Source organism: Enoplosus armatus, chromosome 6 (assembly GCF_043641665.1).
Source record: "Enoplosus armatus isolate fEnoArm2 chromosome 6, fEnoArm2.hap1, whole genome shotgun sequence".
Classification (NCBI taxonomy): Eukaryota; Metazoa; Chordata; class Actinopteri; order Centrarchiformes; family Enoplosidae; genus Enoplosus; species Enoplosus armatus.
The window spans coordinates 26,870,481-26,897,431 of NC_092185.1; the positions used below are offsets into that span (position 1 = coordinate 26,870,481).

Here is a 26,951-nt window from a genome sequence, read left to right on the forward strand (position 1 = left end):
TGCAAATACATTTATTTAGTGATATTTGAACCCTAACATGCAGGTTGTACACAATGTTGTATTAATTTGAATTTGAATAAAAATCATTATCTAAATATAATGATGCTGCTTTTTCAGCAATATTCCCACATTCACACACAACCACAAACAACTGGCCAATACAGTCCAGTCAAGGTACTCCATACTAAACAACACACCTCATGGTTATCCACACCATCGCAAACAAACAACGCTGCACACACAGGCAAGTTTGAAAAGTCGACATAGAAATTATGAAGTATGAAAATAAGTTCTTAAATCACTGTCATTTTCCTGTTGTGTGGAAGTGTAATCAAACTGCTTTCCAAAAGCAGAACAACTCGTTTTATTTGACTCACACTCTCACTCATTTCCTACACACACACACACACACACACACACACACACACACACACAGAATTCAGTTACAATAGCAGCACAGTGTGAATCCTGTTATAAATGCATTAATCAGGACAGCACAATGAAATGCAATTGGATTGTTTATCACAGCAAATGTGTAATGGGATTATATGTGTGTGACAGTCAAAGCACTGTGGGCCACACACACATACACACACTCTACAGAGCCACATAATAACATGAGAAATATCTGCTGCTGTAGAGCACCTTCATCACTGCAGTGTGCATGTAATAAACGGAATCACACTACATGATGTCAACACCATCATAAGCCAGAGGAGCAGAAAAGAAACACACAAAAAAAGAAAAAAAAGCTAGCATTCATGATGAGCAATGTTTAGGAGGTTAACAGTGCATTTAGCAACACAATAATGGTTGCTAATGAATAATGGATGCTGGACATGGCTGCCAAGTGTTGGGGTTTATGCCTCTAAAATTATTTCTGTTTTACCACTACTCACTGAGAGACGGAGTGTTTCCTATTGTTGCAACCTTTTCAAGTTGATAATAACATCATCTGGAAGGAAAGCATTCACGGTACGTCTTAACCCCCTATCATAACAACACAATGGAGGTGATTTAAAGCTCGTGCCATCATGGTATAAATGCATGGTTGCACTGTTTCTCTCATTTTCATTGCTTAGTATCAATCATTCAAAGATTGGTTCATGCTTTCTCTCCAATGATAAAGCACGACCCATTGCTGTTGTTCAGAATCAGAATCAGAATCAGAATCAGAAACTGTTTATTGCCAAGTAACATACATTACAAGGAATTTGCCGTGGTCTGAAGGTGCTATTGTTTTGACAACAAATATGTAGAATATAAAAGGTAAAATAAGAATAAAAATAAAAATAAGATAAGATCAGATAAGTGCAGTGCAGTGACCAAAATAAAGTGTCCAGACTCTATGATGGCAGTGTAGAAGTGAACCAGCATAGTTTGTGGCAGGTTAAACTTCCTCAGCTGCCTCAGGAAGTACATCCTCTGTTGGGCTTTCTTGATGAGGGAGCTGATGTTCAGCTCCCACCGGAGGTCCTGGCTGATGATGGAGCCCAGGAAACGGAAGGACTCCACAGTGTCCACTGGAGAGTCACACAGGGTGATGGGGGCGGGTGGGGCTGCGCTCTTCCTGAAGTCTCCAACCATCTCCACTGCCTTTGAAGTGTTAAGCTCCAGGTTGTTGCTGTTGCACCAGGTCACCAGATGGTCAATCTCCCACCCGTAGGCAGACTCATCCTCTCCAGAGATGAGTCCGATGAGGGTGGTGTCGTCCGCAAACTTCAGGAGATTGACGGACTGGTGACTGGAGGTGCAGCTGTTGGTGTACAGGGAGAAGAGTAGAAGAGAAAGAACACAGCCTTGAGTGGAGCCGGTGCTGATAGTCCGCGAGTCTGAGACGTGTTTCCCCAGCTTCACGTGCTGCTTCCTGTCAGACAGGAAACCTGTGATCCACCTGCAGGTGGGGTCAGGCACGTTCAGCTGGGAGAGCTTGTCCTGAAGAAGAGCCGGGATGATCGTGTTGAAGGCAGAGCTGAAGTCCACAAATAGGATCCTGGCATAGGATCCTGCGGAGTCCAGGTGCTGGAGGATGAAGTGTAGGGCCAAGTTGACGGCGTCGTCTACAGACCTGTTGGCTCTGTAGGCGAACTGCAGGGGGTCCAGCAGAGGCTCGGTGATGGATTTGAGGTGGGACAAGACCAGGCGTTCAAATGATTTCATGACCACAGAGGTCAGGGCGACGGGTCTGTAGTCATTTAATCCTGTGGGCCCTGGTTTTTTGGGGACGGGGGTGATGGTGGAGGCCTTGAAGCAGGCTGGCACGTGGCATGTCTCCAGTGAGGTTGAGTTGAGTGAGTTGTTGATGACCTGACTGATTTTGATGTGATTTTTTAGTTGGAAAGCTGAACAGTTTGTCCTCACCTGTGTCAGGTTCACTACCTCTTTTTCTTTTGAGATTGTTATATTATCAATTATGCTCTGATCATGGACTGGGCTTATAGTGCCAATATATTGCAACAACAGTGTATGCATGTATATTTTAGTATATGTCAATATACTTTATTTTCCTCAATTAAGTAAGTCCAACACTCTTAAGTTTGGCAAATATTTTATATTCAAAATATTTATTTTTTTATTGTTGACAAATCCCATGAAAAGACCAAAACCAATGTGTTACTGCAGAGCCCATTCATTCCTACTGAAGTCCTAAATCTTTAAAAAACACCTCATGATTATATATATTATTTATCTTTTTTGAGAAAAGGCTCAGTAATTTCCTAAAACAGTTGGACAGTGTAGTTTTTATCAAATGTTACTTAGGAAATTGGTATGTTAGGAAATTGTGCATTTGGGAACTATTTCCAGCAGAGGATTAATCCATGTTTAACTGGCTCAAACTAATTCTATGGAATTTTCTGTTCTATGGGAAATGTGATGATAGTGTAAATGTTGTTCAGTTCTTAAAGACTCAGCTCCAAGGCTCTGCAGTACTTCATGGATGAACAGTGGAAGTGCACCTGAGCCTGGTGAGTGCACCAATTTCTAGTATCAGTTCGAAAGAATGATTTAAGTTACTTGAGGTTACTTAAACTCAAATAAGCATATTAAATGCACAAATTAGTTATTCTTTATTTACAACAAAAAACATGAGGTCATTCTTACTATAGGTTGTGTGTGATCTCTCTCGCCACATGCTTCAGCCTTCCCTTTATCCAGAGCAAGTACTCTACCTTGTGCAGACATTTTCTGTATTTGTTAATAACACAAACTATCTGCAAAATTAGGTAGCCTACTTTGCAACACATTCTTCCATGGATATTCTGTATCATAGCAACCAAATCGTCTCAGCTGAAAAAACGCTCTAAAGTACTTTCAAGTACTTGCAGGGCCTTGTGGTTCTGTTCAGTGCTGTTTCTGCATCAGGCAGTGATGCCAGGATGCTCGATTGTGTAGTATCAGTATTTGAGGGGATACCCGGAATTTCCTCAAGCATTTGAGGTGAAACAACAGTCTCTGCCTTGCTTTTTTCACCACTGTGTCAGAATGCAGTGCACAGGTCAGGCCCCTGGTGATGTGGACACCAAGGTACGCCCACCCTCTCCACCTGTTGATATTAAGGGGGAAGTAGTTTCTTCACTGTTTCCCCAAAGTCCACTATCAGCTCTTTAGTCTTGCTGAAGTTCAGGAGTAGGTTGTCCTGACACCAGCAGTCAGGTCCTCTACTTCCTTCAGATAGACTTTGTCATTGTTATCTTTGATCAGGCCCACCACAGCTGTGTCATCAGCTGACTTGATGATGGTGTTAGATTTGAAAGTGGCTCCACAGTCATGTGTGTACAGGGAGTACAGCAGTGGGCACAAAATGCAGCTGTGGGGTGCTCCGGTGTTAAGGATGAGGATAAAAGAGGTGTGTCTGCCCACCCTCACCACCTGGGGTCTGACCGTCAGGAAGTCAAGGATTCACATGCACAGTGAGATGTTTAATCCCAGGTCGTTGAGCTTTGTGATGTGTCTAGAGGGAACTCCGGTGTTAAGCGCTGAACTGTAGTCGATGAACAGCAATCTCACATACCTTCCTTACTTGCCCAGGTGGTGTTGCGGTTGTGTGCTATGGCGTCATCCGTTGATTGATTGGGATGGTAGGCAAACTGTAGTGGGTCCAGTGTGCTGGGTAGTGAGGAGCAAATGTAATCCTTGACCAGTCGCTCAAAGCATTTCATAACTACAGAGGTGAGTGCCACTGGGTGATAGTCATTTTGGCAGACAAGTTTTGTTTTCTTGAGCACAGGAACAATGGTGAACTTCTTGAAGCATGTGGGTATGACAGACTGAGCCAGGGATAGGTCCTGCCGCTTTTTCAGTGTTCACACATTTGAAGGCCCTCCAGCCGTCATGCTTAGAAAGGGTGATAGATGTGAAAGGTGCACCCACCCATCTGTGCTTCAGATGTTTTTGCTTGTTGGCTGCCGATGACCTCAAAGCAAGCATAAAAGTTGTTTAGCTCATCCGGTAAAGGATGACGTCCTAGGCCAAGTAATGTGTCAAAAGAGAAAGTAGATGGGCAAGAAGAAAGAGGGAAGGAAGACCACAAACCAGAGAGGAGAAAATGAATGAAGGATAAATGGTAAATGATCTCACTTATATAGCGCCTTTCAACCTTCACGGTTCCCAAAGCGCTTTACAGCTAAGTCTCATTCACCCATTCACACACCAATGGTGACAGAGCTGCCATGCAAGGTGCTGGTCTCCATCGGGAGCAACTTAGGGTTCAGTGTCTTGCTCAAGGACACTTCGACATGACGGGGGCAGCCGGGGATCGAACCCCCAACCCGCTAACTACTGCGCCACCATGCCGCCCTGGATAGACATAATAGGAGAAAAATACAAAAATGGACACAAATTCAAAGGAAGACAGAGTAAGAAAAGCGTAATGTGTCACAGTGGATCAAAAAAACAGTAAAAAAGTAAGGGGGAAGAAGAAAGGGATGAATGAAAGAATAATAACATTAGAGATGAGTGAAAGAATTTGATGGAATTAAACAATAAATACACTACAGATAACATGTATTCAAGTGAGAAGACCTCCCCACACCTTGTGCTGTCAGAGCTCACAGGGGGGATTGAACTGGCATCTGAAAATCAATAGAAGCCATTTACCTCCACTTTAGATCCACACATCAATCACTGTAGTAAGGGATCCACAGCACAGCATATCTGAACCAAGAAGTGCCTGTGTGTGTTATCAAACACCAGCGCTCATGTCTTGTGCTACACAAAAACATACATACACACACACACACACACTGTAAAAGTGTGAAAAGGATTCTTCTTCCAGAGCATTGTTCCTTTGTTGGGGAGATGCAGTACTCCACTTCAAGGGCCAAAAAGAGCTTTCATAAAATGGAAAAGCAATCTTATTGAAACTCCCTACCCTACTTGTTTTGTTGTAGAGGGTATGCACTGACATCACTTGTGCTACCAGTCCCCTGGTATCATAACAAACTCTGCCTGCTATAAATGGATAAACCTGTGTTCATTTAGTACATCAGAATCTACAATGCTCTCTGTGACTAACCAGAAATTACTGAAGAGGTCAAAACCTCCAACAACACCGACAAGTTCTTACTACATACTACCAGTGTTGCTGGAGTTTTTGACCTCTTGAGACTTTTCCCCTTCTCCAAGCACCTGGGAAGTGAGTGAAGTTATGCCAGAAATCCCTACTCTGCTTAACCAGAAATGACTGACATACAGTATATATGTACAGAAACAGTATGCTGTGTATACATATACATTTATTATTTATTGTTTATAGGGATCCCCATTCCATACATTGGCTGAGTACATAAAACAAAGGGTGCATCATGGTGTCGATAGATTGCTCAAACAACAACAGGACTTCAGCTGTGTGTTCCTTGCCTTCAGCATAAAAGCAGAGACTTTTAACATATGTATTCAATACAATAACAAAGGGCCCTGAAAGTGCCTTTACAATGCGGCGACATTCTGAAACTGAAACTGTTTTTGCACAAAACATACTTATTTACATATCTAGCACAACTCTACTATATTAAGTTGAAGACATTTTCAGCTTTTAGTAAATGTTTCTATCATGGTTAGTCACATCCCCTTACAAGGTGCCGCTCTGTTTTATTTGGCCTTCAGCAATCTTTTCTATCTGAATCTGTTTGTGCAATTGACTGTACAGCATCCCATTACCATCTTCCATCTTTTCTCCATGGTGAATGTATGCTGGCAGATGCTGACTGTTGCATGTTTGTCACTTGCAGGGGATGTCCCTTCATCTATAGTTTGTACCTTGAAATCCAAACGTTGAATATTGCTTTGGGGCTTTAGTTGGGCTTAAGGTGCACTAAAATATAACTACATAAAACATGTAGACATGGATATTAGTGTAAAGATTGATACACTCAAGTTGAAATTTTTGAGCGAGTTGTATGACTCCACTGCATCACTTTATCAGTACAGAGACAAAGGAGTGGAAATATGAGAATCAACTTCCTGAGTTCCTGAAATCACAATCACTGTGTCTGAGCTGTCTGAGCTGTCTCTCTCTCTCTCTCTCTCTCTCTCTCTCTCTCTCTCTCTCACACACACACACACACACATCTATACTGTCAGTCAGAATAGGATGTCATTGTTTGTGGTGAATAAACACTGACTGCAAAAAAAAGTTCAATGCTCATATTTGATCAAATCCAGCCAATCTGAGTGCTGAAGTTGGAGGAAAGGAACAAAAAAGTGCTTTGTGTTGTATTTGAATGCAGCTTTCAGCTCACAGGCTTCTGTAGCCACATGTGAAAGTGGGTTCTAAAACATCAGCAGTAAGCTGGGAGAAATGTTTTGGGAAGTGGGGGCACTCATCATGTACATTTTAATTCCTCTTGACCTCATCTCAGCCTTTAACACAGTGGACCACAATGTCTTAATCAGCCGTCTTCATCTCTGATCCGTCCAACAGCTGCTTCTCCGTTATGCTTGGGGATGCCTCCTCTTCCCATGCTCCTCTCTTTTGGGATCTATTCTGGGTCTCCTCTTATTTACTATGTACATGCTACCTCTGGGGCAAATCATGCCTAGACCTAGAACAACGTGGATGACATGCAACTTTGTCCCGATAAATCCAGGTACCACCAATGTTTCCTGTATTATGTCCTTGCCTTGCTGAAATTAAGAGTTGGATGTCCAAAAATGTTGTGCCAATTGAATGCCTCCAAATCAGAAATAACTGTTATCATCCTAGCAATATTAACAATCTCTCATCTAGTCTGGGTGCCGTATCTAATGTTAAAAAAGAGGCCCTTAATCTAGGTGTATTTTGTGACTCAGCAATCAAGATCAGGTCATCCCTGTCATTCATAGATTCAGAGAAGGTCATCCATGCTTTTATCTCCTCCAGACTCGACGATTGCAACGCATTAAACTCTGGTATCAGCAGGCGAAACATCCAGTACAGATTGCCACTGATACAAAACGCTGCTGCCAGGCTATTAACACCTTCTAAGAGAACTGACCACACCAAACAGATCCTTGCTGCCCTTCACTGGTTACCTGTCAGATTAATTTTTTCAAGATCAATTGATTTGAAGATATGACTTGCCAACTTTGTTCTGAAAGATGTTATAGTACCAACTTCAACCTCAAACCTGGGTCATCTACACCAGTTGGCAATTTCCCACATTTCCCAGAATGCCTGATGAGATGGTGGTTCTCTGAACATCAACAGTATATTATGTTTAAGTGAAAACAACACCAACATGCACCATGCTATTGGTGATATTCACAAAGATCAGGGAGGGAGCATAGACTGAATAAAAGAAGTGGACGTAGCCTCTGTTAGTTTGTTGACTACCGTTTTGAAGCCTTGAGTTTGGCATTTTGGCCTTTGCCATCTTGTTTATTTGGAACCAGAAGTGACCATATTTGGATGAGAGGGTGGAGCTGGGGATCTGAGATCCCGAAGACAATATGCAATCAGGAAAATGAACATCATGTTGTAGTGAAGAAGACTTAAAACTAGCTAGATAAACTCATTCGTAAAATGTTTACTGAGGTAATAAATCAAGTGAGAAGTAGGGTTTCTCATAGACGTCTATATAATCGGACTACTTTTTGCAACCAGTGGAGTCACCCCCTGCTGGCCATTAGAACGAATGCAGGTTTAAGGCACTTCGGCATTGGCTTCACTTTTCAAACCCGGAGGTTGGTGCTTGGGAGGGAAACTGGGATTATTCTGCAAGCTGCAATGTATTCTGGTCTTGGTCTGGTCTTGAGGCTGCTGTCAGTGGAGAAACTGGTATGTGTGATGGATTTCTTTCTGGATAATCACTTTCACACATTTATAGCCTTGGGCATCCCTGAGGTGAGCACAGTGCTGTTCTACTCTTCATTTACAACCTGTGGCCTAAAATACTGAAAACTACGGGGTTGACTCAGCCCCACCACTCGTGCCGTTACAGTAACAAATGTACTTAATGTATAGCTGGTTAAATAAAATGTCAAGAGGTGGAAAATTAACTTTTCTCAGTTCAGTTCAAAACCCATTGTATTTAACTTTATATATCATTCAAAATTCTACCACAACAATTCAGACTTGAGAGAGGTGACAATGTATATGACTGCAAGCATTGTTATTATTGTGTAACCCTTACTCTTACTCATCCTGTTCATATCATCTAATCATTCTTAATTCTACCCCTATGAGGGCATTTTGACAAAAATGCCAGGCCTCGTCAGAATTGTGTCTTACTTGTGAGACTTGTGGTCCAGGATGTTATGGTCCAGGTCGATGTGGTTGATGAGTCTCCTGATGTAAAGAGATGTCATGTCTTTGGTTACAGACAGCAGACTTTGGCAAAACTTCAGGCCCATCTCCTGCATCTCCCTGGTTCCTGTCTGCAGGCCCTGCACACACACAGTTAAAAATAATTGTACTTATTTATAATCCAAAGAGAAGCTTATGCACACATGTAAACATAGGCAATGACTCAAACTCGCGCATTTTTTAGTAGAACCAGAGCTGTGTGAAGAAAAAATAGACTGATAATTGGAGGTGTATGAACGAATCCCAATCAATGAATCTTTAACCTGAGGCGACTACAATGAATCACCATTATCACTGACAGAATCAGTGGCTTCTAGCAGTGGAGCTCCTCACTGATGACAGAGAGTGCCATTGTCAGCTCTGCCATGATTCACAGTTGGTTACTTTCTTGTTAAAAATCATAATCTGATAACTCAGTCGTAAATAACAGGCTGCTGAGCTATTAATTTATGCAGTGTTTGTAGAGGCTTGTTTTGTACTGAACTAAACGTGACAACTTGGACCACAAACACACTGAACGTACTACTGAACTGAAGACAGTCAGAATCTGCGCTGAACGCCGGGCTGTATGAATCTAACTTCCTGTCACACCATTCTGTGTTGCTCCGATTGTATCATGTCCTCTAACACTACATGGCTCTGCTAAACCTTTTTAGACCTGCCGCTGACAGCAGTACTTACAGCCCTACGGTGTGAAACTCTTCTGTTTACTCTTTCAGTAAAGACTTGCCCACAGATAAAGCATTCATCAGGCTCAAACAAACAATTTACGGCACGTCTGTGCAGTTAATAGAGTTTGGTGGAATCAACATGGGACCTCACAGGAATTTCCTTTCATGTTCTTAATGCACAAATTCAGGCCGCACATTAATGCAATTGATAGATAAAGATGTTAAAAAAACACCATCAAATATTTAAAAATGTTTCGGACCAATCAATATAGACTGAGAGACATGTATATAGTGCAACATTTGCATGTCAAAGCACCAGCGTTATATACTTTTTCCAGTATATTTCAACCTGATGTATTTCTCACCACTATTGAGTGAGCTAACCTTGCACTCTCCACCTCTGTTGTAGAGATTTTGGAAAACAGGACTCGCACAAAACAGCGTATATTGGGGTGAGCTGCAGCAGCCTCCTACAGCTACAAACCGGACTTTTACACAAATCATTTGAAACGAAAGGAAACACAGAAAGCTGCCGTTTGGAACAGTCACTATAGGCTTCAATATCCAGGGCAACTAACCGGCTTTTTCTTACCATGGTAATTTTGGATCATAGTGGGTCCAGGAAAATGTATAGCCGGTTGCTAGTGTTTATTGCAGCTGGGTCACACATATTGCAATCCCTCACAAAATGCATAGATACTGATGATTTGTTATAATTTTCACTGTCCTTTTGAAAATGTCTCATGTTCAAAAAATGCAGTTGATTTAGCTTACATCTTACCACAGAGAAAACATACCACTCTGTGTTAATTCTGCTGCATCCCTTATATTTATAGGGTATTACCTTTTACTGAGAGTCTCTTTTTTTTCACCCTCAAGAGAGGTGCAATCTACACCTTCCATTAAATTATGTAACGTGATTTGCATTATCTCTTCAATGCCCATCCCCCCTTTTCTTTCACTTTTTCTGTTTTCATATTTAGTTGACTTTGTCGCCATCCACTGCTCCCTTCCTCTTCCTCTCCTTCTACCTTTCTCAACTCACCCTTTCCAGTAAGTGACATGCAGCTCAATGGTCTGCATGTAAAATGACACAATGATTACTGTGTGTGTTTGTGTGTGTGCGGGAGACTGTGTAAGTCTATGCGTGGCTGGTTGTGTGTTTCTTGTCTCCATAGGTGTACTATTTCCCATGAGGTTTCTAATATATATCGACCAAAACAGGCAGCAGATGTGTGTGTGTGTGTGTGTGTGTGTGTGTATGTGTGTGTATGTCCCTCATACTATGTGTGTGAGTGTGTGAGAAAGATGGCTGTTCAATAATTTAAAGAGCAGGAAAGGTTTACATGTGCAGCATAAATAGAGACGCTGCCTGTTTGCCTTGGAAACAAAATCAATGTGTGTGTGTGTGTGAGTGTGTGTATGTATCCTCACGCACATTTGTGTATATGTGCCAGAGCAAGTGATTCCAATTACTTATTACATCAATACAGCTAAGTGTTACCTCCCCTGACTTTCTCCATGTAGAATTTTGTCCATGAGTTGAATGTCAAACAATACAGAGCATGGATGCTGGGTTAGTAATGTCAACCACAGCTGATCCCAGGTCATTTTGGAGGATTTCTGGTTGTCATGTATTTATTTGGTTTTAGTTTGTCTTTAGCCCACCACCATATTTTGTTTTCAGTGTTTTTTTAAACATTTAAAATATTTTTTGTTAAAGATTGCATCAAACTGTGATAACAGACACTCTATTTTAAAAGGGTTCAGAACTTGACGAACCCCGTTAAATAGACGTGTTGCAAATGTTGTCAACAACAACATTAAAGCTACAAGAACCCCAGATGTAACTGTGTGCTGTGTGTAATTCCATGGGCTATGATGACTGTGTAAGGACTTTGGAAGTTTATTCTTGAACTTGGAAACGGCACAAACTCCATTTGCTGAGGACGACTGTTACTGAACAGAACATTTACTGATGGGCCGAGCAGCTGCTGCTGCTGTTATTGCTGTCAGGTGAACCGCTGTCAACTGCTATTGTTTTATGTTAAAATTTATGTTCTTATACTAATGAATAGTCATTAGTTCATCTGGTTATATCTATTCCACCAAGGAACCTAGGTTTTAAATATCGAACACACACCGCACACTTACAGTGTTTGAGTTTCTGTGGACTTTTGATATCTTTTCATTTTTTTCCCTCCATGATGGAGCAAGAGACAAGCTTTTTAGAACTTTTCCTGATTTCAAGCCTACAGAGGGTGGGTGGTTGACTCACGGCATAGGTTTTGAGTATGTACATGACATATGATGATACATTTATAACTGCTGACTCATTTGAAAGTCTTCAAAAAAAAAAAAAACCCCGAAAAGCAAGCAGGCTAGCTAAAGCTTTATTTATGCTTGCGCAAGCAGGCCGCTGTCGAAAAACCAAACTAAATGACGTGTTCCATCTGTTTGTCTGTCAATCAATCTCTTCCGCTCCATTTCAGTACTTCTTCTTGCTACTTGGGCAGTGTTGCCAGGTTGGTTCAAAAATGTAATTATTAGCCAGAAAATAATATCTATATTGAAAAAAATCAGAAAAACGTCTGCACCGTCAGGTGACCATCAGGTCAAAGTTTTGTTAACCCACCCAAGCTAATTTTTACCGATATAATCCTACAGCCACCTGAATGGGCAACAATTTGGCAACATTTCTTGGGTGGAAAATTTTTTGCCCCAGATCCAGTTATTTTCTGGTGCATTCTCAACCAATCAGGGGCCACGGGGAAAGCCGAACATATTACACATACCGCCGTCCGGCGGAGATAACTGTGCCCTTCGGCACACAGACAAAGACTGTGGGCAGCACTTTTTTATTAGTCATCGCACGTTTCTGTTATTATGTATGATTTACGTGAAAGTAACAACTTAAATGTATATATACACAACACAACAATAACATTAATGATTTTTCATTAAAATATGTATTTCACAATTGGAATTGCAGGAGGGGCGGTGCCCCAACGCCCTTAATGGACCACACACTCCTGTATGTGGTTGTGTATATGATATATTACGGTCACTGTTTTACGAGTCAAGAACTTAGTAGCAACTTCCAGAACTGAGACTGAATGAATCAGTTGGTTTTAGTTTTCCCTTCTTTAAGGTGGCTCCCCGAGGTGAATTTAATGAGTTAAATTCTGTTATTTAGTATTGATTATTTCTGACTTCTGCCAAAGCTGAGTGCAATCACTTTACTCCATCCTTTGTACTAATGGATGTGTTAACAATGCATATTTTTGGTGCCCCTTTGAAGTTTACTAATTATCGTCACTGCCTTTATTAAGTGGTATTAATGCTCCAACTGTTAGTGCATATGGGTTTGCAATAAAAATCTACAAATCTGATAACTTTTAAAAGGGTTAAATGTTTTTGCAAGCCACCACTATATGTACCATTTAATGTATTTGTAAAGTACTGTTAAATTGTGCGCCGTATTGTAGGTAGCACTGTGATTGGTGAGAATGCATGTTTGATTACACCCACCCTATGACAGCTCTGCTACAGATTTATCGTCAACTCTGTCAAGCATGGGGTCTGGGACTGAAATTATTAATGTAATGGGTGGTATAAGTGTGGCATTCTGAACACCTCCACCTGCCCTACAGGCAAAGCGAAGAGGCTCTAGATGGCCTGCCTCACTGTCTGCCACACACAAACGGACAGTTTTATTACAAAGGAGGCGACAGCTACAGCATTTTTTAGTTTCCATATTTTAGGAACTGTTGTAAATTTGAGTGACCATGTAAACATTCCACAACATCTGGGAATCTGGAATCTTTAACTACTGATATACAGTACAGACACAAGTATTATTATTCAATCACAGTTTCAAAGTAAAGATAGTTGAAATCAACAATTTCTCAGTGGAAGTAAAAGGATTCAAAGAAATTAGTCTTTTATTGCACTTATCAGGTAAACCTCTCTACTCCATGCCATTCAAGATTTGAGGCCATAGTCATTAAAGAGAAATCATGAATCTATTACTGTTTGGGTCTTTTATGATAACATTGTACACAGAGTAATTCAGTTGTTTAGATCTGGGAACATGGCGACATCGCAATGACTAAGTCAAACTGGTCTGACTGGTTAAAAACAAACCAACAGTTTTTATCTAAAGTACTTTATTTGGAGGACAAACTGAAAGTTATGCAGCTGAAATGCCACTAAGAATCCCTCATTGCACTACAGTAACGTCAAAGTTGAACACAACTGTTATGAAAGCAGAGCTATCTTTTACATTTGGACTCTCCACTCCAGGTCTGCCTTTGATGCTTACTCTATAATAAAACAACCACCCCCAGCTTTCTGAGACATGCATTCATGAGTTTGAAGTCAATTCCAAGCTGTCTCAACACATCTGTCATACGTGTGAAGAGGTTCCGTCCCTGCTGATGCAACAGGAATGTGACACCAATGCAACCCAATATGTGGATGCTGTCGGGTTCAAATGTTGTTCATTTTGATGTCTCTCTAAACGTTGAAAGGCATAATGTACCGTAAGCCTGACAGATTGCATTTTCCTCCTCCGTTTTGCTCTTTTTCTCTCATGACTATCATCATACTGTGATTACCAGCTGGGCCATAATTATTCTGTGCTTCTGCTCTTACACTGTAAAGTACTGAAGGCTCGTTATAGCTCTGGTTTTATGGGCTCTAAGCAGTAGGTGATTTGTTCATTTTTAACAGGAGGGCCCAATAGGACCTCCCCACCTACTTTCCTTGTGCCTTTTTTTTTTCCAGAGGGAAGCCTATTTTTTTGCCTCTTGTACTGACTTTTAAGGGCATTTACTAAACTCTGAAATATTACATTATATTGTCAAATAAACACTCAATTTGCGGCACAAAGATTTGTTTTATTTGAAAAAAAATAAGTTAGCACGGCAAAAAAAAAGCCTATGGCTACTTTATATTATACTGCAGGATTATCATATAGGCCTAGCCTAATTCTGCTATTAGGCTAAATATATTCTTTTATGAATGTGGACATTTTAATAATGCTTATTTTTCAAAACACACACATACACCATAGTTTTGACGGAATACACTTTATCTGTATTTTGGGATCTGATGGCGGTCAGTGCAGGCGCATTTCCTCAGTCACATTACCTGCTCCACTCCCTGGTTACACCAAACATCTACAGTAAAAACTACATCTGTAGTCATGCCTCCCCTAAAATATGTTGTTACGGAGCTGGCTTGGTCTGACAGAAGGGCGGGACTGAAATAAAAAGGCGCAAGTACAAATCTGCCTGCTACTTCAGCACCACAGACAGCAGCACGGATTCATCAATACACAACACAGTTAGGCTGCTGATGTTTCAGAACCATGGCCAGGGCCACAGATTGTAACTAGCACAAACCTCAGTCAGATAAAGGATCAATGAGTCAGGCAGACTAGACTAAATAACACCTCTGCCCTGGCACTCTCTGCTGCACGTGGATGGCGAACAAGGGGGATGCATTATGGTCATTTTGCTAACAAGGTGGGTGGCTAACCCCCCCCATATCGTTTACTGTCTATAAGTACAGGTTAGAACTGGTGACTGGAGGCTGAGTGATCAACCCAGGGCTTAATTACACTCTGCAACACAATGATGTTCAAGTGTCTGTTGCCTGTTGCTGTAAAATGCAGGTTGATGTGTGACGGGGGGGATACTTACCAAGGATTTATGGCCCACACTGAGGATTAAAGACTAAAGATTAGAGACCAAAGCCAGGTCAAAACAGTGACCGAGAGAGAGAAACACAAATTAAAAGAGGCTTTATAAAGTTACTTTACATGAGCTCACACACCACAAGATAAAAGAGCAGCAAGTCAACAACCTGCTTTTTGTTTTTTTCACACAATTTCACATTTGTTTCCTGCAGAGGCCTCCTGCTTGAATATGTGCTTTTCATCCGAATGAGATCCAACTAAGATTTACCTCCAGCTGCTGAGACTCGCTGAGAATAAAGGAAATGTATATTTCATTTCTTGGTAAATTTTCTTTGTTTTGTTTTTATACAAAATAACACATGGCCTAAATATGAAATATTGTTCACAATTATACAGTCACACACACACATGCACACACCTTGTATATTCCCTGGTCGCAACCATTGTAAGTACTCTCCATGGTGTAACTCCTCAGCACACCCATTTCCCTCCAGACAACCACCCTGGCAGTGGCAGAGCGAGACTTCTCCACCTGACAAGTTCAAATCAGAAAGTTTTAACATCACACTAATTGCTTTGTGTCTTTATTGTAAACAAATTAAAAATACAGGTCAAACACATAATAATAATCCATATAATAAAAACTATAACAATAACAGCTACTTGTTATGAATCTGTGTACCTTCGTCTCAATCAACTTCCTACTCTGAAAACATTTGGAAAATGAAAAAACAAGCCGTTTATAAGATGTTCCTTCCTTATTACACGAAAAATCCAATTTCCATTACAACAAAATGCAGAATTATCTTTGTTATCAAAAAGGGTCTCGGGGTTGTGGACTGACGAGGAGACTGGCGTTGCTTGACATTGCCCACGGTCTTAACGAGATGCATTCATATTTATCAAATTGGTCCTATGAACAACCGTTGGAAAGAGCAAGCTCTCTTCTGTTAAGCCGCCTATACTGTGCTCCCATCTTAATGCTTGCCCCCCCCACACACACACTGTGAAGCACTGCTATGTATGAGCATTTATTTTCCACTGTCAAGATGACTAAAGATGACTGCAGACTGCAACCTGAAAGGTTGATCCAAGCTTTCTTCTCTGCTCCGCTTGACTGTAAAATAGTTGTTGTATTGTCAACATGGCATGGCATAACCCCTAAAACGCTCTACTTAATTCTATGGTCAGGGAATGATATTGTTAATGGTTGGACCTTTCCGTTTTGGCAGATATGTCTGATGAGATTGAATGAACTATGGATATCGATTAGGTTATATATTGTAAGCAAATATTGGCTGTCGAAAGGATCAGTGGCCATGTGAGGACATTTATTATATTCAGTAAACGTTTCCAAAAACCATAGCCTATATTCTGTTAATATGTAGGCTAGTCTACAAGGTTTTTATACTTGCGACCGGAAAGGTTTTCCACCTGAGAGGATAATTATTGTTAGCAGCTTTTGTCAGTGGGCATATTTTCAACTAAATAATCAATAACGGACTGTGCATTGCCAGACGTATTCCACACTTATTCTATTAGAGTAACAGAGCAAGAAAACTCTCCTCTGAAATTTCAAGCCAACAACATTATTAGCTGTTCTTAATAATGTTGAAGGGTTGAGGTTAATATAAATACACTAGATAGGGTTGCTTATCAAGAAAAAAGAAACCTGCGAATTCAAAAACTGAATTTCGAGCTTTTTACTAGAAATTATATTTTGTGTCAGAAAATACTTTTATATCCATTTTTTTCCAATTCCAAATATGCCATTTTTAACCCATTTTCCGATTTCCGGTTTCAGAATAGGAAATCAATTGAGATGAAGGTACACTGATTGTTATGATAATGGTCAAAGACAATTTAGGCAAATATGTGATAATGATTTAGATAATGTAAAGTATTATTATCATTATTCTAATCAGTGTTTATTACCAAGTAGTTGCAGCTGTTGAAAGAAAAGGCTGGTGCAATACGATCCAAGGTCTTTGGGATGGTCTGGAGAAAGAAGGAGACAACTGTTACGTCCCACCCTTAGGCGGCCCTACAGGACGAACAAAAACTCGACCACCGACCCAATCAACCACTGTGAGACACCTTTAAAAACAACGAAAGCCAAGGGATTTATTATGGAAAGACATACACAACCAAAAGGCACAAAGGCAAAACATAAGATACACAAAAATCCCAGGCTGGAGTCTATGGTTTCAGGGCTTTAAGTGCAACTGTTGCAAGTCCACCACTGGGACACAAAGAGAGGACCACACAGCATTTAAACTGTGTGTGTGTCAGTTAGGGTTAGTCTTACCCTATATCCAGGGTCCTCTTTCAATCCTACAGTGTCAACAGCAGAGCCAGACTGCCAGAGAGTCTCCTTAACACTGCAGCCATACAGGAACACGTTCTTCTTTCTAGAGTGGCCGTGGTAGTCACAGAAAACCTGGAAGACACGCACAGGGAGAGAAATGGAGCTTTAAACATCCACACCAAGGCTCCAAACAAATTTAACTAATCATGAAGGTTTAAGGAGCAATTTTTGAAATTTGAGAAGCATCTCAAACAGACTCCCCAGGTGTATGATCTGAGAGGATATTTAGACTGGAAAATGATACCTGGAACATGTGTTCTGGGAAAGAGACTAGCTGCAATAAACTCTTTGAATGTGGAACTCAAAACCTGATAGGTAGAGATTTTGTGATTGGAACTGCTGATGAGCTGAACAGCCTTGTTTGATCCTAACAAGATACATCACATAAACTTTCTTACCTTGGCTAACCTGAGGTGAGTTTAAGGTTGATTATCTAAGGTAAGATAAGATAATCCTTTATTGATCCCCCAGAGGGGAAATTCAGATATTATATAACATGATTATACTGTTTTTTACAGCTCTCTGGTCTTGCTGATATTGAGCATCAGGCGATTGCTGTTGCACCATGTGACGTAGCTCTCTGTCAGTCCTCTGTACTCCTCCTTGTTGTCTTTGTTGATACATCCAACAATGGAGGAGGCGTCTGAAAACTTTTGAAGGTGGCAAGAACCAGAGTTGAAATGGAAGTCGGAGGTGTGAAGAGGAATGGTGCAAGTTCCAGTTCCTGGAGGTGCACCGGTGTTGCTTATCATAACCTCACATGTACAGCCATCCACTCTGACATACTGAGGCCAGCCAGTGAAGTAGTCCATGATCCAGGATGCAGTGTCAGGGTGCAGATGCGCTCCCAGAAGCTTTTCCCTTAGAAGGCAGGGCTGGATGGTGTTGAAAGCACTGGAGAGGTCAAGCCAGTCAACTCCCCTTCCACCTGGCTGGTGGTAAGGGTGGGCCCATTCCACCCCACTTTTGAACTGTTCTGCCCCAGTTTCCTCTTGGGCTCCTTTTGGACAGTCAGGAAATCCTCACGATCACTTGTCATGAAGGCCCTCTTCTTCCTGTTGAGAAGGTCTTCGATTTCTTTATTAATCCACATTTTATTGTGTGTAGATGTTACTTTACGCAAACGTTCCAAATCGGAATCACATGTCTAACAGCCTTTGTTAGCTCCATTTGGTCCTTGTCGAACTTCCATGGCTAGAATGCTAGTACTAGTAGTATAACTTTGCAGGTGGAAATGTCTGGTAAAAAAAAAAAATATATATACTGCTAAATACTCCAACTTCAACAGTTCCCACCATGAGCAAGCACTTGGCGACAGTGGCAAGGAAGAATTTCTCCTTTTAACAAGCAGAAACCTTGAACAGAACTGGACCCTAGGTGGGCGGTCATCTGCCTCGACTGACTGAAAACAGTTGGCTGTGGACGTTGTCACTTTGTTGATTCATCTCATTCATTAAGGTAGTATTCAAAGCTGCACACACACTAAGATAATACTTCATTCACCAATGAAGGTACGTACTAGACATTGGGTACATAAAAGATCTTTTCGGATCAACACAATGACAGGAAGAAACAATTCTGTCTCCAGTCATCTTAGGAATCACAGTGCAGCGCTGTATTTGTCACTCATTACACCTGTGTGCTAGTGAGGTGTGCAAACAGCTGTTCAGTGAACTGCAAACGTTTGCCCTTGATGCATTGGGTTTCACACATTCAAATGCGTCATATGAACATGAACATTTTTTCCAAAGTGAACCTGTTCAAAACAAAGCCACGAAACTGGGCTCATCACTGACATGCTTTATGGGCTCTTGCACACATCAGTGAGTGAGAGTGTGATGCAGGTGGATATACCACATTTAAGCACTATGCTGCACTCCTTGACAGCATCAAACCTCTACCGTAAAAGGACTGGCCCATCAGCATCTGGCACAACGGCAGAGGATGTAGCAGCCATAGACAGCGACTTGGAGGTGAAGCTTGAACTTTCCCACTGAATTATGCTGGGTTGAAGTCAAGTTGTTTTGATTAACTAGTAAGCCCAGTTATTTATTTAATTAGTTTAGCTTATGCCTTAACTGTTTTCATGCAGAATATGAACAGGCTTCCAATCGTGCTGTTGTGTCATTTAATTTTGTAATAGTGGGCTATTAAAAAAAGACTGATGGACTTATGATCACATAGCCCCTTCCATGGATCATAGCTACATCAACTTGCTTTACCAAAAAAAACCTCCGAAGTGGGTAGATTTGTAGGCATGTAAAAAAGTTAAATATGTGTTTTTTAAAATTACACATTTATTTGTTCTTGTGGTTATGACCCGCGTAGGATAGTTTTCCTCAAAATACTATAAATGTATGCCTCTGATATGGTAGTGTAACATTTCTATATGAAAACAGGAAAACACACAGTTATTTTCCTTTTTTGACACCCACAGAAAAACAAAAAAATTTGACCCCTTTTTTGTTTTAATTCCCGTTTCTGAAACGAAAATCAAATTAACAAAAGATACACAGACCCCTATGGGATACTTTTGGCAGACATTATGATTGAAGCTGTGCCATTCTGAGCAGCATGTTTTTTCAAATGTAAATATTCTGGTTGAGAAAACGTTAACAAGTCCATCTTAAAGTGCTTGTGTTTTTCACTCTATGTTAGTCTACAGCAACAGTTGGCAATTAATTATGTGAATTAGCCTCAACCTCGCCACTGTAATTTAGAACAATTAAATGAGACAATCAAGGTCAATTCATTATAGGGCTTTCTCATTAAATCCTAATTATATTACATTTCAGTTTCAGCGAGACACATGCAAACACACAAACGGTGCTTACACCATGCACGTATGCACTGCCACACAAGCTCACACAGCACACATTCTCACACCTTTCAGCTTTGTTTGCTAAACAATGGGCTGCAGGTATTGTGAGGGAAAATTGAAATAATCTGGCATTCATTTTGCTGTTAATTAGATTCCCATTGATTTGAAAACCTACTCTATTCTCATTCATTCTGTGATATAAAAAAAATCAGGAAACAACAGAGTGATTGCTGGGATAGGCTCAGATTAGAATTAGATGGAAAGAAAGACTGGGTCTGACTTTTAGACTTTTAGTCTTGTTTTTGAACATTTTCTGATCTACAACTTAAAAAGGTAAAAGATAAAGTTAATACATAAAGCTAACAAGTTAGAGGAGAGCATATGCATCTCACCAGCGGAGTTCGTCCTATACTGTTGAGGTAGTAGAGGAAGCCCTTGGTGTGGTAGATGGTTGGACTGAGGACAGGGTCTGGTTTACACCATTGCCGGTTCAGATCCTCGCTGTTCAGATCACAGCGATTCCTGAGGAGACACACAGAAGAAGATCATTTTTTAGTAAAAGTTTGTTTTTTAGGGTATGATGCGTCACTTGCTTTTCTGGGCTGTAGGTTTGCTACAAACACAATCCAGATGAGCTGACAGTGGGTACTTTTTGGTGCAAAACCCTCCAGCAACTGGAAGGTTCCAATAACAGAGAAGGAAGTGCCATGCAAAGTACACTCAATAAAGACAACCACTGAATATAATGAGACTGTATAAAAAAATCATGGTCAGTGACATGCCTTAAATGTTATGTTAAGGTTAGCCAACCGTTTGAACACTTTAATTCTAATTTTAACTTATATAGCGCTTTTCAGGATGGGAAGATGGAGCGTTGATTGGAGTTTTTAGTCAGGTAAGAGCCGTTTATTGCAGTTTGAAGGACCTCTAACCTCCAAAATGCCATCAAGGTAAGCACCGCCTTTTTCCTATTCCCTTCCTGCCATATAAAATCACAGTTGGGGTGTGACTGCATTGGCTTACAGTGCAGCATGGTGCACGTACAGTATCTGTGATTGAGAGGAATATGTATATTTAGTGAATCCTTCTACTTCCCTTCAGTTGGTGAAGTCCTCCAACTTGCTCTACAGACCAACCCCTTGTGCACATAGAAAATATTCAGTGACTCCTATAAAACGATACCGATACCAATCCGATACCTTTTTCCTCTCTTAACTAACAAATCTAAAAACTAACAACTCTACTCCCCTAAAGGAAGAAATACAAAGCCCACAACATGACTCAGTTATGGTACACATGGCATCTTAAGGCACCCACAACTGAAACTCGAGGCAATTTCACCTGATATCAAGTTAGCTGCATTGAAAAAAATATATATCTAAGGGTCGAAACAGTGCAAGCTCTAAAGTTTCTTTCACATGTAACCTCTGGGGTTGAAGTATATGTAAAAGTGCAAGTGTTACTGTGAATTGGATCGGCACATCCCTACTGGTAATGGAGCTAAATATAACATATACATAACATAACATATTTCTTAGACAATTGGCATCTTAACCCGAGAGTGGCATTAGATGAAACCTCATAGTGTGCAAACTGAAAGGGCTTTATTATCTAGAGATATTTAATGGGAATCCAGCCATTAGATTTAGGGATCCCTTCTCATTGAACAAAGCGTTGGACAAGAAAACCTTTCTTTGTGATGGTGGTGTAGGAGAAAGGTATCATCCTTTGGGGACTATGGATGTTGTGGATATCTTGCTCTGTAGCAAAGTGCTGAATGGACGGACAGAGGGACCATCTCCACACAGCCCACCACAAAGAATGCAGAAAACACAGAGACAATGTCCTCGTTAATGTGTTAATCATAACACATAGCAGCCAGACAGGACTGCAATACATGAGACCAATGGGGAGACCCAGGGTTTGCACTCCCTTTCAAAATGGGGTTCCTGGGCAAGACCCCAATGCTCTACTACAGTGATAAATGTATTTCAGAAGGGTGGACACCTGTGTGAGTGTATGTGATGCGTGACAGAGCATCCCCAATCTTCCTCCTCAGAGAGTCTGACTAATCATGTGAAACAGCATTCTGCTTGCATTGAAATTGTGTGTGAGCATGTGTGAGCGTGTGTGTGCGTGTGTGTGTAATGTATCAGCCTGCCAAAGCTATCTTCTCCTTGGGGGAGGGTGGGAGAGCGGGGCAGCATAAAAAGTCTCAATTCTCTCTGCTCACATCCAGAGCCACATATAGCTTGCTCACTGCACTTTTAAATGGCAGACACACTACCAAACTGGAAAAGATGACAAACACATTTCTATGGGTACATGCACACACAAATAATTATATATATGCATATATGTGTGTGTGTGTGTGTGTGTGTGTGTGTGTGTGTGTGTGTGTAATCTTATTTGGTAGTGTATTATGTGTGTCAGTTGGCAGCTTGACTGAGCTGATCTAAGAGTGATCAATCAAAGCAAATAAGCTGTAAAACTATTCAAACCAAGTGCGTGAAGTTAAATTAATGACTCCCACACAAGAGATGAACACCTGGGCAATTAACCAATAAAGTAAAGAGTCCTTAAAGGGAAACAACATTCACTTTTACAATTCCCCTTGTTTTGGCAGGGACTTCAGTTAATTCATCTACAACTACTACATCTGCAATCAGGACTTTCTCCTCAAATCACCTTTTAGTGAAATGACAGAGCAGGGTTTAGGTAATGCTCTTTAGTTTAGGTTTGAATATACAGGATAGCAAAACACCACAGAGAACTGTTCTAGAGCAATGCGAAACACAACATAAAATGGAATGGTACTCAAGATAATGACGAACTGTGGCTGTAACGTGACAGACAGTTCACGGTCCCACCACAGACGAAGCTGTGGCAGACGTTTTTCCACAATATGTTGATTTTAAAGTTGGTCAACTTATGGCAACCTGTGCAGCTGCATCAATCTCATGAAAGCTTGTATCCACTTTGGGGCTGTCCCTAACTGGGGTGATACATGTCAAAAAGACTAAAAAATGCACATAGTGTTTTCTTGATTGACAAATACACAATTACAAATAATATTATTACTAATGTTGTTGTTGTCACTGCTGCTGTTATTCTACTGTATGATTGGGTGATTCTGGTTGAAAACTAAGCTACCACTGAATGAGTGATGAAATCACTGCCTTCTGTTCTGGCCATCATTTCCTTCCTCCTGTCTTCTGTCTTTGTGCATGAATGAACGCATGTTGCTGTTTTTGTCACAATGTAGGTGATTTACTCAGCAGTTAAGGCAGGTTTGTATATTTGCCAAAGAATAAGGTTATGGGGCTGGTTGTAGGATCTTGTGTTCTGACTGTGTGTGTGGTGTGCATTAAGAGTTGGAAAAATGTTCAGTGATTCTATAATTTCTACTATGAAACATGTCCGTACTACAGAAACAGTTTATTACTGGTTATATCACGTTGCATTATCTTACATATCACCATAAAAAGCTTATTGTTGGCTGTGCTAAGGTTAATGAAGCTTCGTTAATGGACACAGTTTACAGTGACAGTAGTCTGACTCACCAGTCTTTCCCAAACTCAGGGTCGCCAATTGGCATAGTAAAATGCATCACAACGCTATGATATGTAAATTGATTTTCCGAATCAAAATAGAAGAAGACCGTTCTTTTTTGCTACGCTGGTCTGTTAAGCTCAGATGCTGTGTTCACCGACTGTTTTCTTGCTGTTTCCTGTGCAAAGAAGAGGCTTTCAAGAGAAGTAAGAAGAAGATTAGTAAATCAGAGAGTGTTTGTTTGTGTAGCATTTGAATTGTTTGTTTCGTGTGTCTGTTGTCCCTAATGTGGATTAGGCAGCAATGTGCATTTATTCAATATTGTTTTGACGGCGGAAGAGTCAGTAATGTGTGTGTTACATTTATATTACTTAAGTGTGTGTGACAGTTTCCATGCCGAAATGCTGTGTGTGTGCGTGTGTGTGCATGTGTGACTAATGTGGTAGTCACATGAGAGTGTGGTGATTGTTAATGATAATATATATACATATATATATTCATATTTATATATAGGGTTTTTTAACCCCATCCCAGAACGACGATAGGTTGAGCCAGACCTTTCTCCAAAGTGTGGAGATGGGTCTGGCTATGCGAGACTACAGTGACAGTTGTCTGTAAGAGGCAACACAGGCAGAGAAAAAGCTGGAGGAGGCAGCTAAAAGAGGAGCCCCTTGAAAAACATCTGAAAGCAGCAGCTGAGTCACGAGGACTGAAGTATCTAGTAACCACTTATTTTGCCCTGAATTTACAAGAAAAATGTCTGTTTGTTCCAATTAAGAATTTTAAAACAAAAAAGGAATGTATAGTCTAGTTTATAGATTTTTAAATTAGCTGCAGTTTTAAAAGAATAATGCTAGAAGTAGACAATGTGATTTGATGTGGCTTTGAGTGAAATATTTATTCTATTTTTAGTCTCATTCATAGTCCTCAGAGGATAAATCCCAAGGTCTTTGGTTTATGACCAAATAAAACTAATGACATTCCCATCAGCCTCAGCTGTACTGTATGCTTACTGCTGATTAGCAAATGTTAGCACGCTAATAAACTGAACTAAGATGCATTAGCTCAAAGCACTAGTGTACCCAAGTACAGTCCCACAGAGCTGCTAGCATGGCTGTAGTCTCTTTCACTGAGTCATCACTGTCTGTATCATAGACTGCATACATAGATGGACGACATGACAGCTCCCCAAAAGTGAAGCTAAAACACAATTGCCCCCTAGGTCATAAGCCCCACCACCTCCAGGTCAAATACATTTTTCCCAAAGATGGTTTCTGTCATTTGAGGTAGTTCTTATCACGCTGGTGTTTTTTCAAGTGTTCATTTTTCTGATAAGTTTGGTTTTAATTAGTTATTTGATGCTATAAAATGGGGGTGAGACGATATGATTGACAGCTGAGACTGCTTGTGATTGGGTCGGGCAGGAGTGTGGGCGGGACTCTGGCTCCAAATGACATCAAGATGGCAGCGTCCGTATCCGGGATATTTTGGATGAATGAATCCATCTTTATATACAGTCTAAGGGGCTCTACTAAAAACAACATGTTTGAGACTGTCCTCACTGTCCCCTTCATGCATCGGTGGTTTCAGCAGTCCTAACCCTGATTTTGAACCAATCCAAGTTGTGTTTGTGCCTAAACCTAACCAAACTTAACCAAACAGATTTATTTTTGAACAACGATCTGTAACAGTTTAGGGAACCTTTGTTTATTTTAGATTTCATTTCGTGACGTGGACCAGTTGGGAACCACTGACTTCATGGATAATTTGTGCAATGGGAAAATCTGCCAAGAACTGCGTGTATTCCTTTAAGGCTTTATTGATTTCTCCTGATACCAAGTTCAGAGCAGTTTCTTGTCTGTCTTCTCTGTTTCTGTCCCAGGCTGATTGATTCTGCGTCGCGTCCCTCATCTTTCATTTTTTTCCCCTCAGTTTCACTCTCTGTCTTGCTCTAATCTCCTTCACCCTCTCTCCATCTAAGTCTCTCGCCCTGTGCCGTGGCCTCCCAGCCTCAGCTGTGTCCCAGGGCAGCAGACACAGAGGAACACTGGGATCTAACACAGTTAAAACTCTTTGTAAACTGTTATTTTTCCAGCACTGCAGCTGCCTGCCCTCAGGCGTGTGTGTGTGTGTGTGTACACCATGGCCATCAACAATTAATGCCATTGAGAATCTGCTGCCACATAATATTTTATTCTGCAAGCTTTAACACAACCTACAGCTCACATTCATTTGTCATTTAACTGTAAACAGGCAGCGTTTAAATCGCTGTGTTTATCCAGCCTTTATGTGGGTTCAAAATGAACTGTGACATTATCATCTACCTGTGCAGCATGTACTATATTTTAGTATTATGTCATTTGTTAGCTTCTGTTGCATTTTATTGATGGCAAGGTTTATTTTGTACTTGAGTTTGAATCATTCTGACAGAAATATGAATACAAGTGAAGATACATTCATGCTACCATGAAGGATATAATATTCATTATATATATATAAAGTGCTATCAGTGTTCCTGTTAGAGTTACATATCATGGCTCTTTAGAGCTTTAAAGAGAAATACTAAAATACTCAAAACTAAAATACTCAAATACTAAAATACCTAAAATACTCAAACCAGAGAGTATGGCATGCACTCCCTTCCCTCGCTGTCACACTGACTGCTGTGAATCACAGGAAACATCCGGGTCCTGAGACTATCCTGAGATAGTCTGCAGTCTGCTCACATGCATATTGAGAAATAAACAAACACATTTCACAGACAACCCCTTTGGGGCCAGACGGATGAATGACGAGTACGCAAAAGAAATATGAAAACACCATTTCCTACCCCTATGCTACCCCCTTTTTTTGCTCCTTGTTTTGAGTCTGGTTCTTTTGAGGATGGTCTGGTAGTCCAGTTTTCATGGTTTTTACCCATTTTCTGTAGTTTAGGGATGGAAGCTCTGGGTTCGACGGCCCATTGTGAGGTTGACCCAGACTTCCCTCATCTCTTTGTTATGTTTGGCAAGGCTTCTAGACTCCCATAGTTTTTGGTTACCATGTGGCAA

At 40.8% G+C, this 26,951-nt stretch overlaps 1 protein-coding gene across 1 annotated transcript in view; it reads right to left on the bottom strand.

The window, feature by feature from the left end:
- Positions 1-26,951, bottom strand: part of LOC139286362 (cytosolic carboxypeptidase 4-like) — a 178,700-nt gene that overhangs the window by 16,317 nt on the left and 135,432 nt on the right. Inside the window, exons 20-24 of the mRNA XM_070907118.1 lie at positions 20,742-20,871; positions 17,469-17,600; positions 17,096-17,158; positions 15,579-15,692; positions 8,711-8,865 (exon numbers count right to left, since the gene is read on the bottom strand). Coding sequence (XP_070763219.1) covers positions 8,711-8,865; positions 15,579-15,692; positions 17,096-17,158; positions 17,469-17,600; positions 20,742-20,871 — 594 coding nt within the window. The remainder of the gene's footprint in view (positions 1-8,710; positions 8,866-15,578; positions 15,693-17,095; positions 17,159-17,468; positions 17,601-20,741; positions 20,872-26,951) is intronic.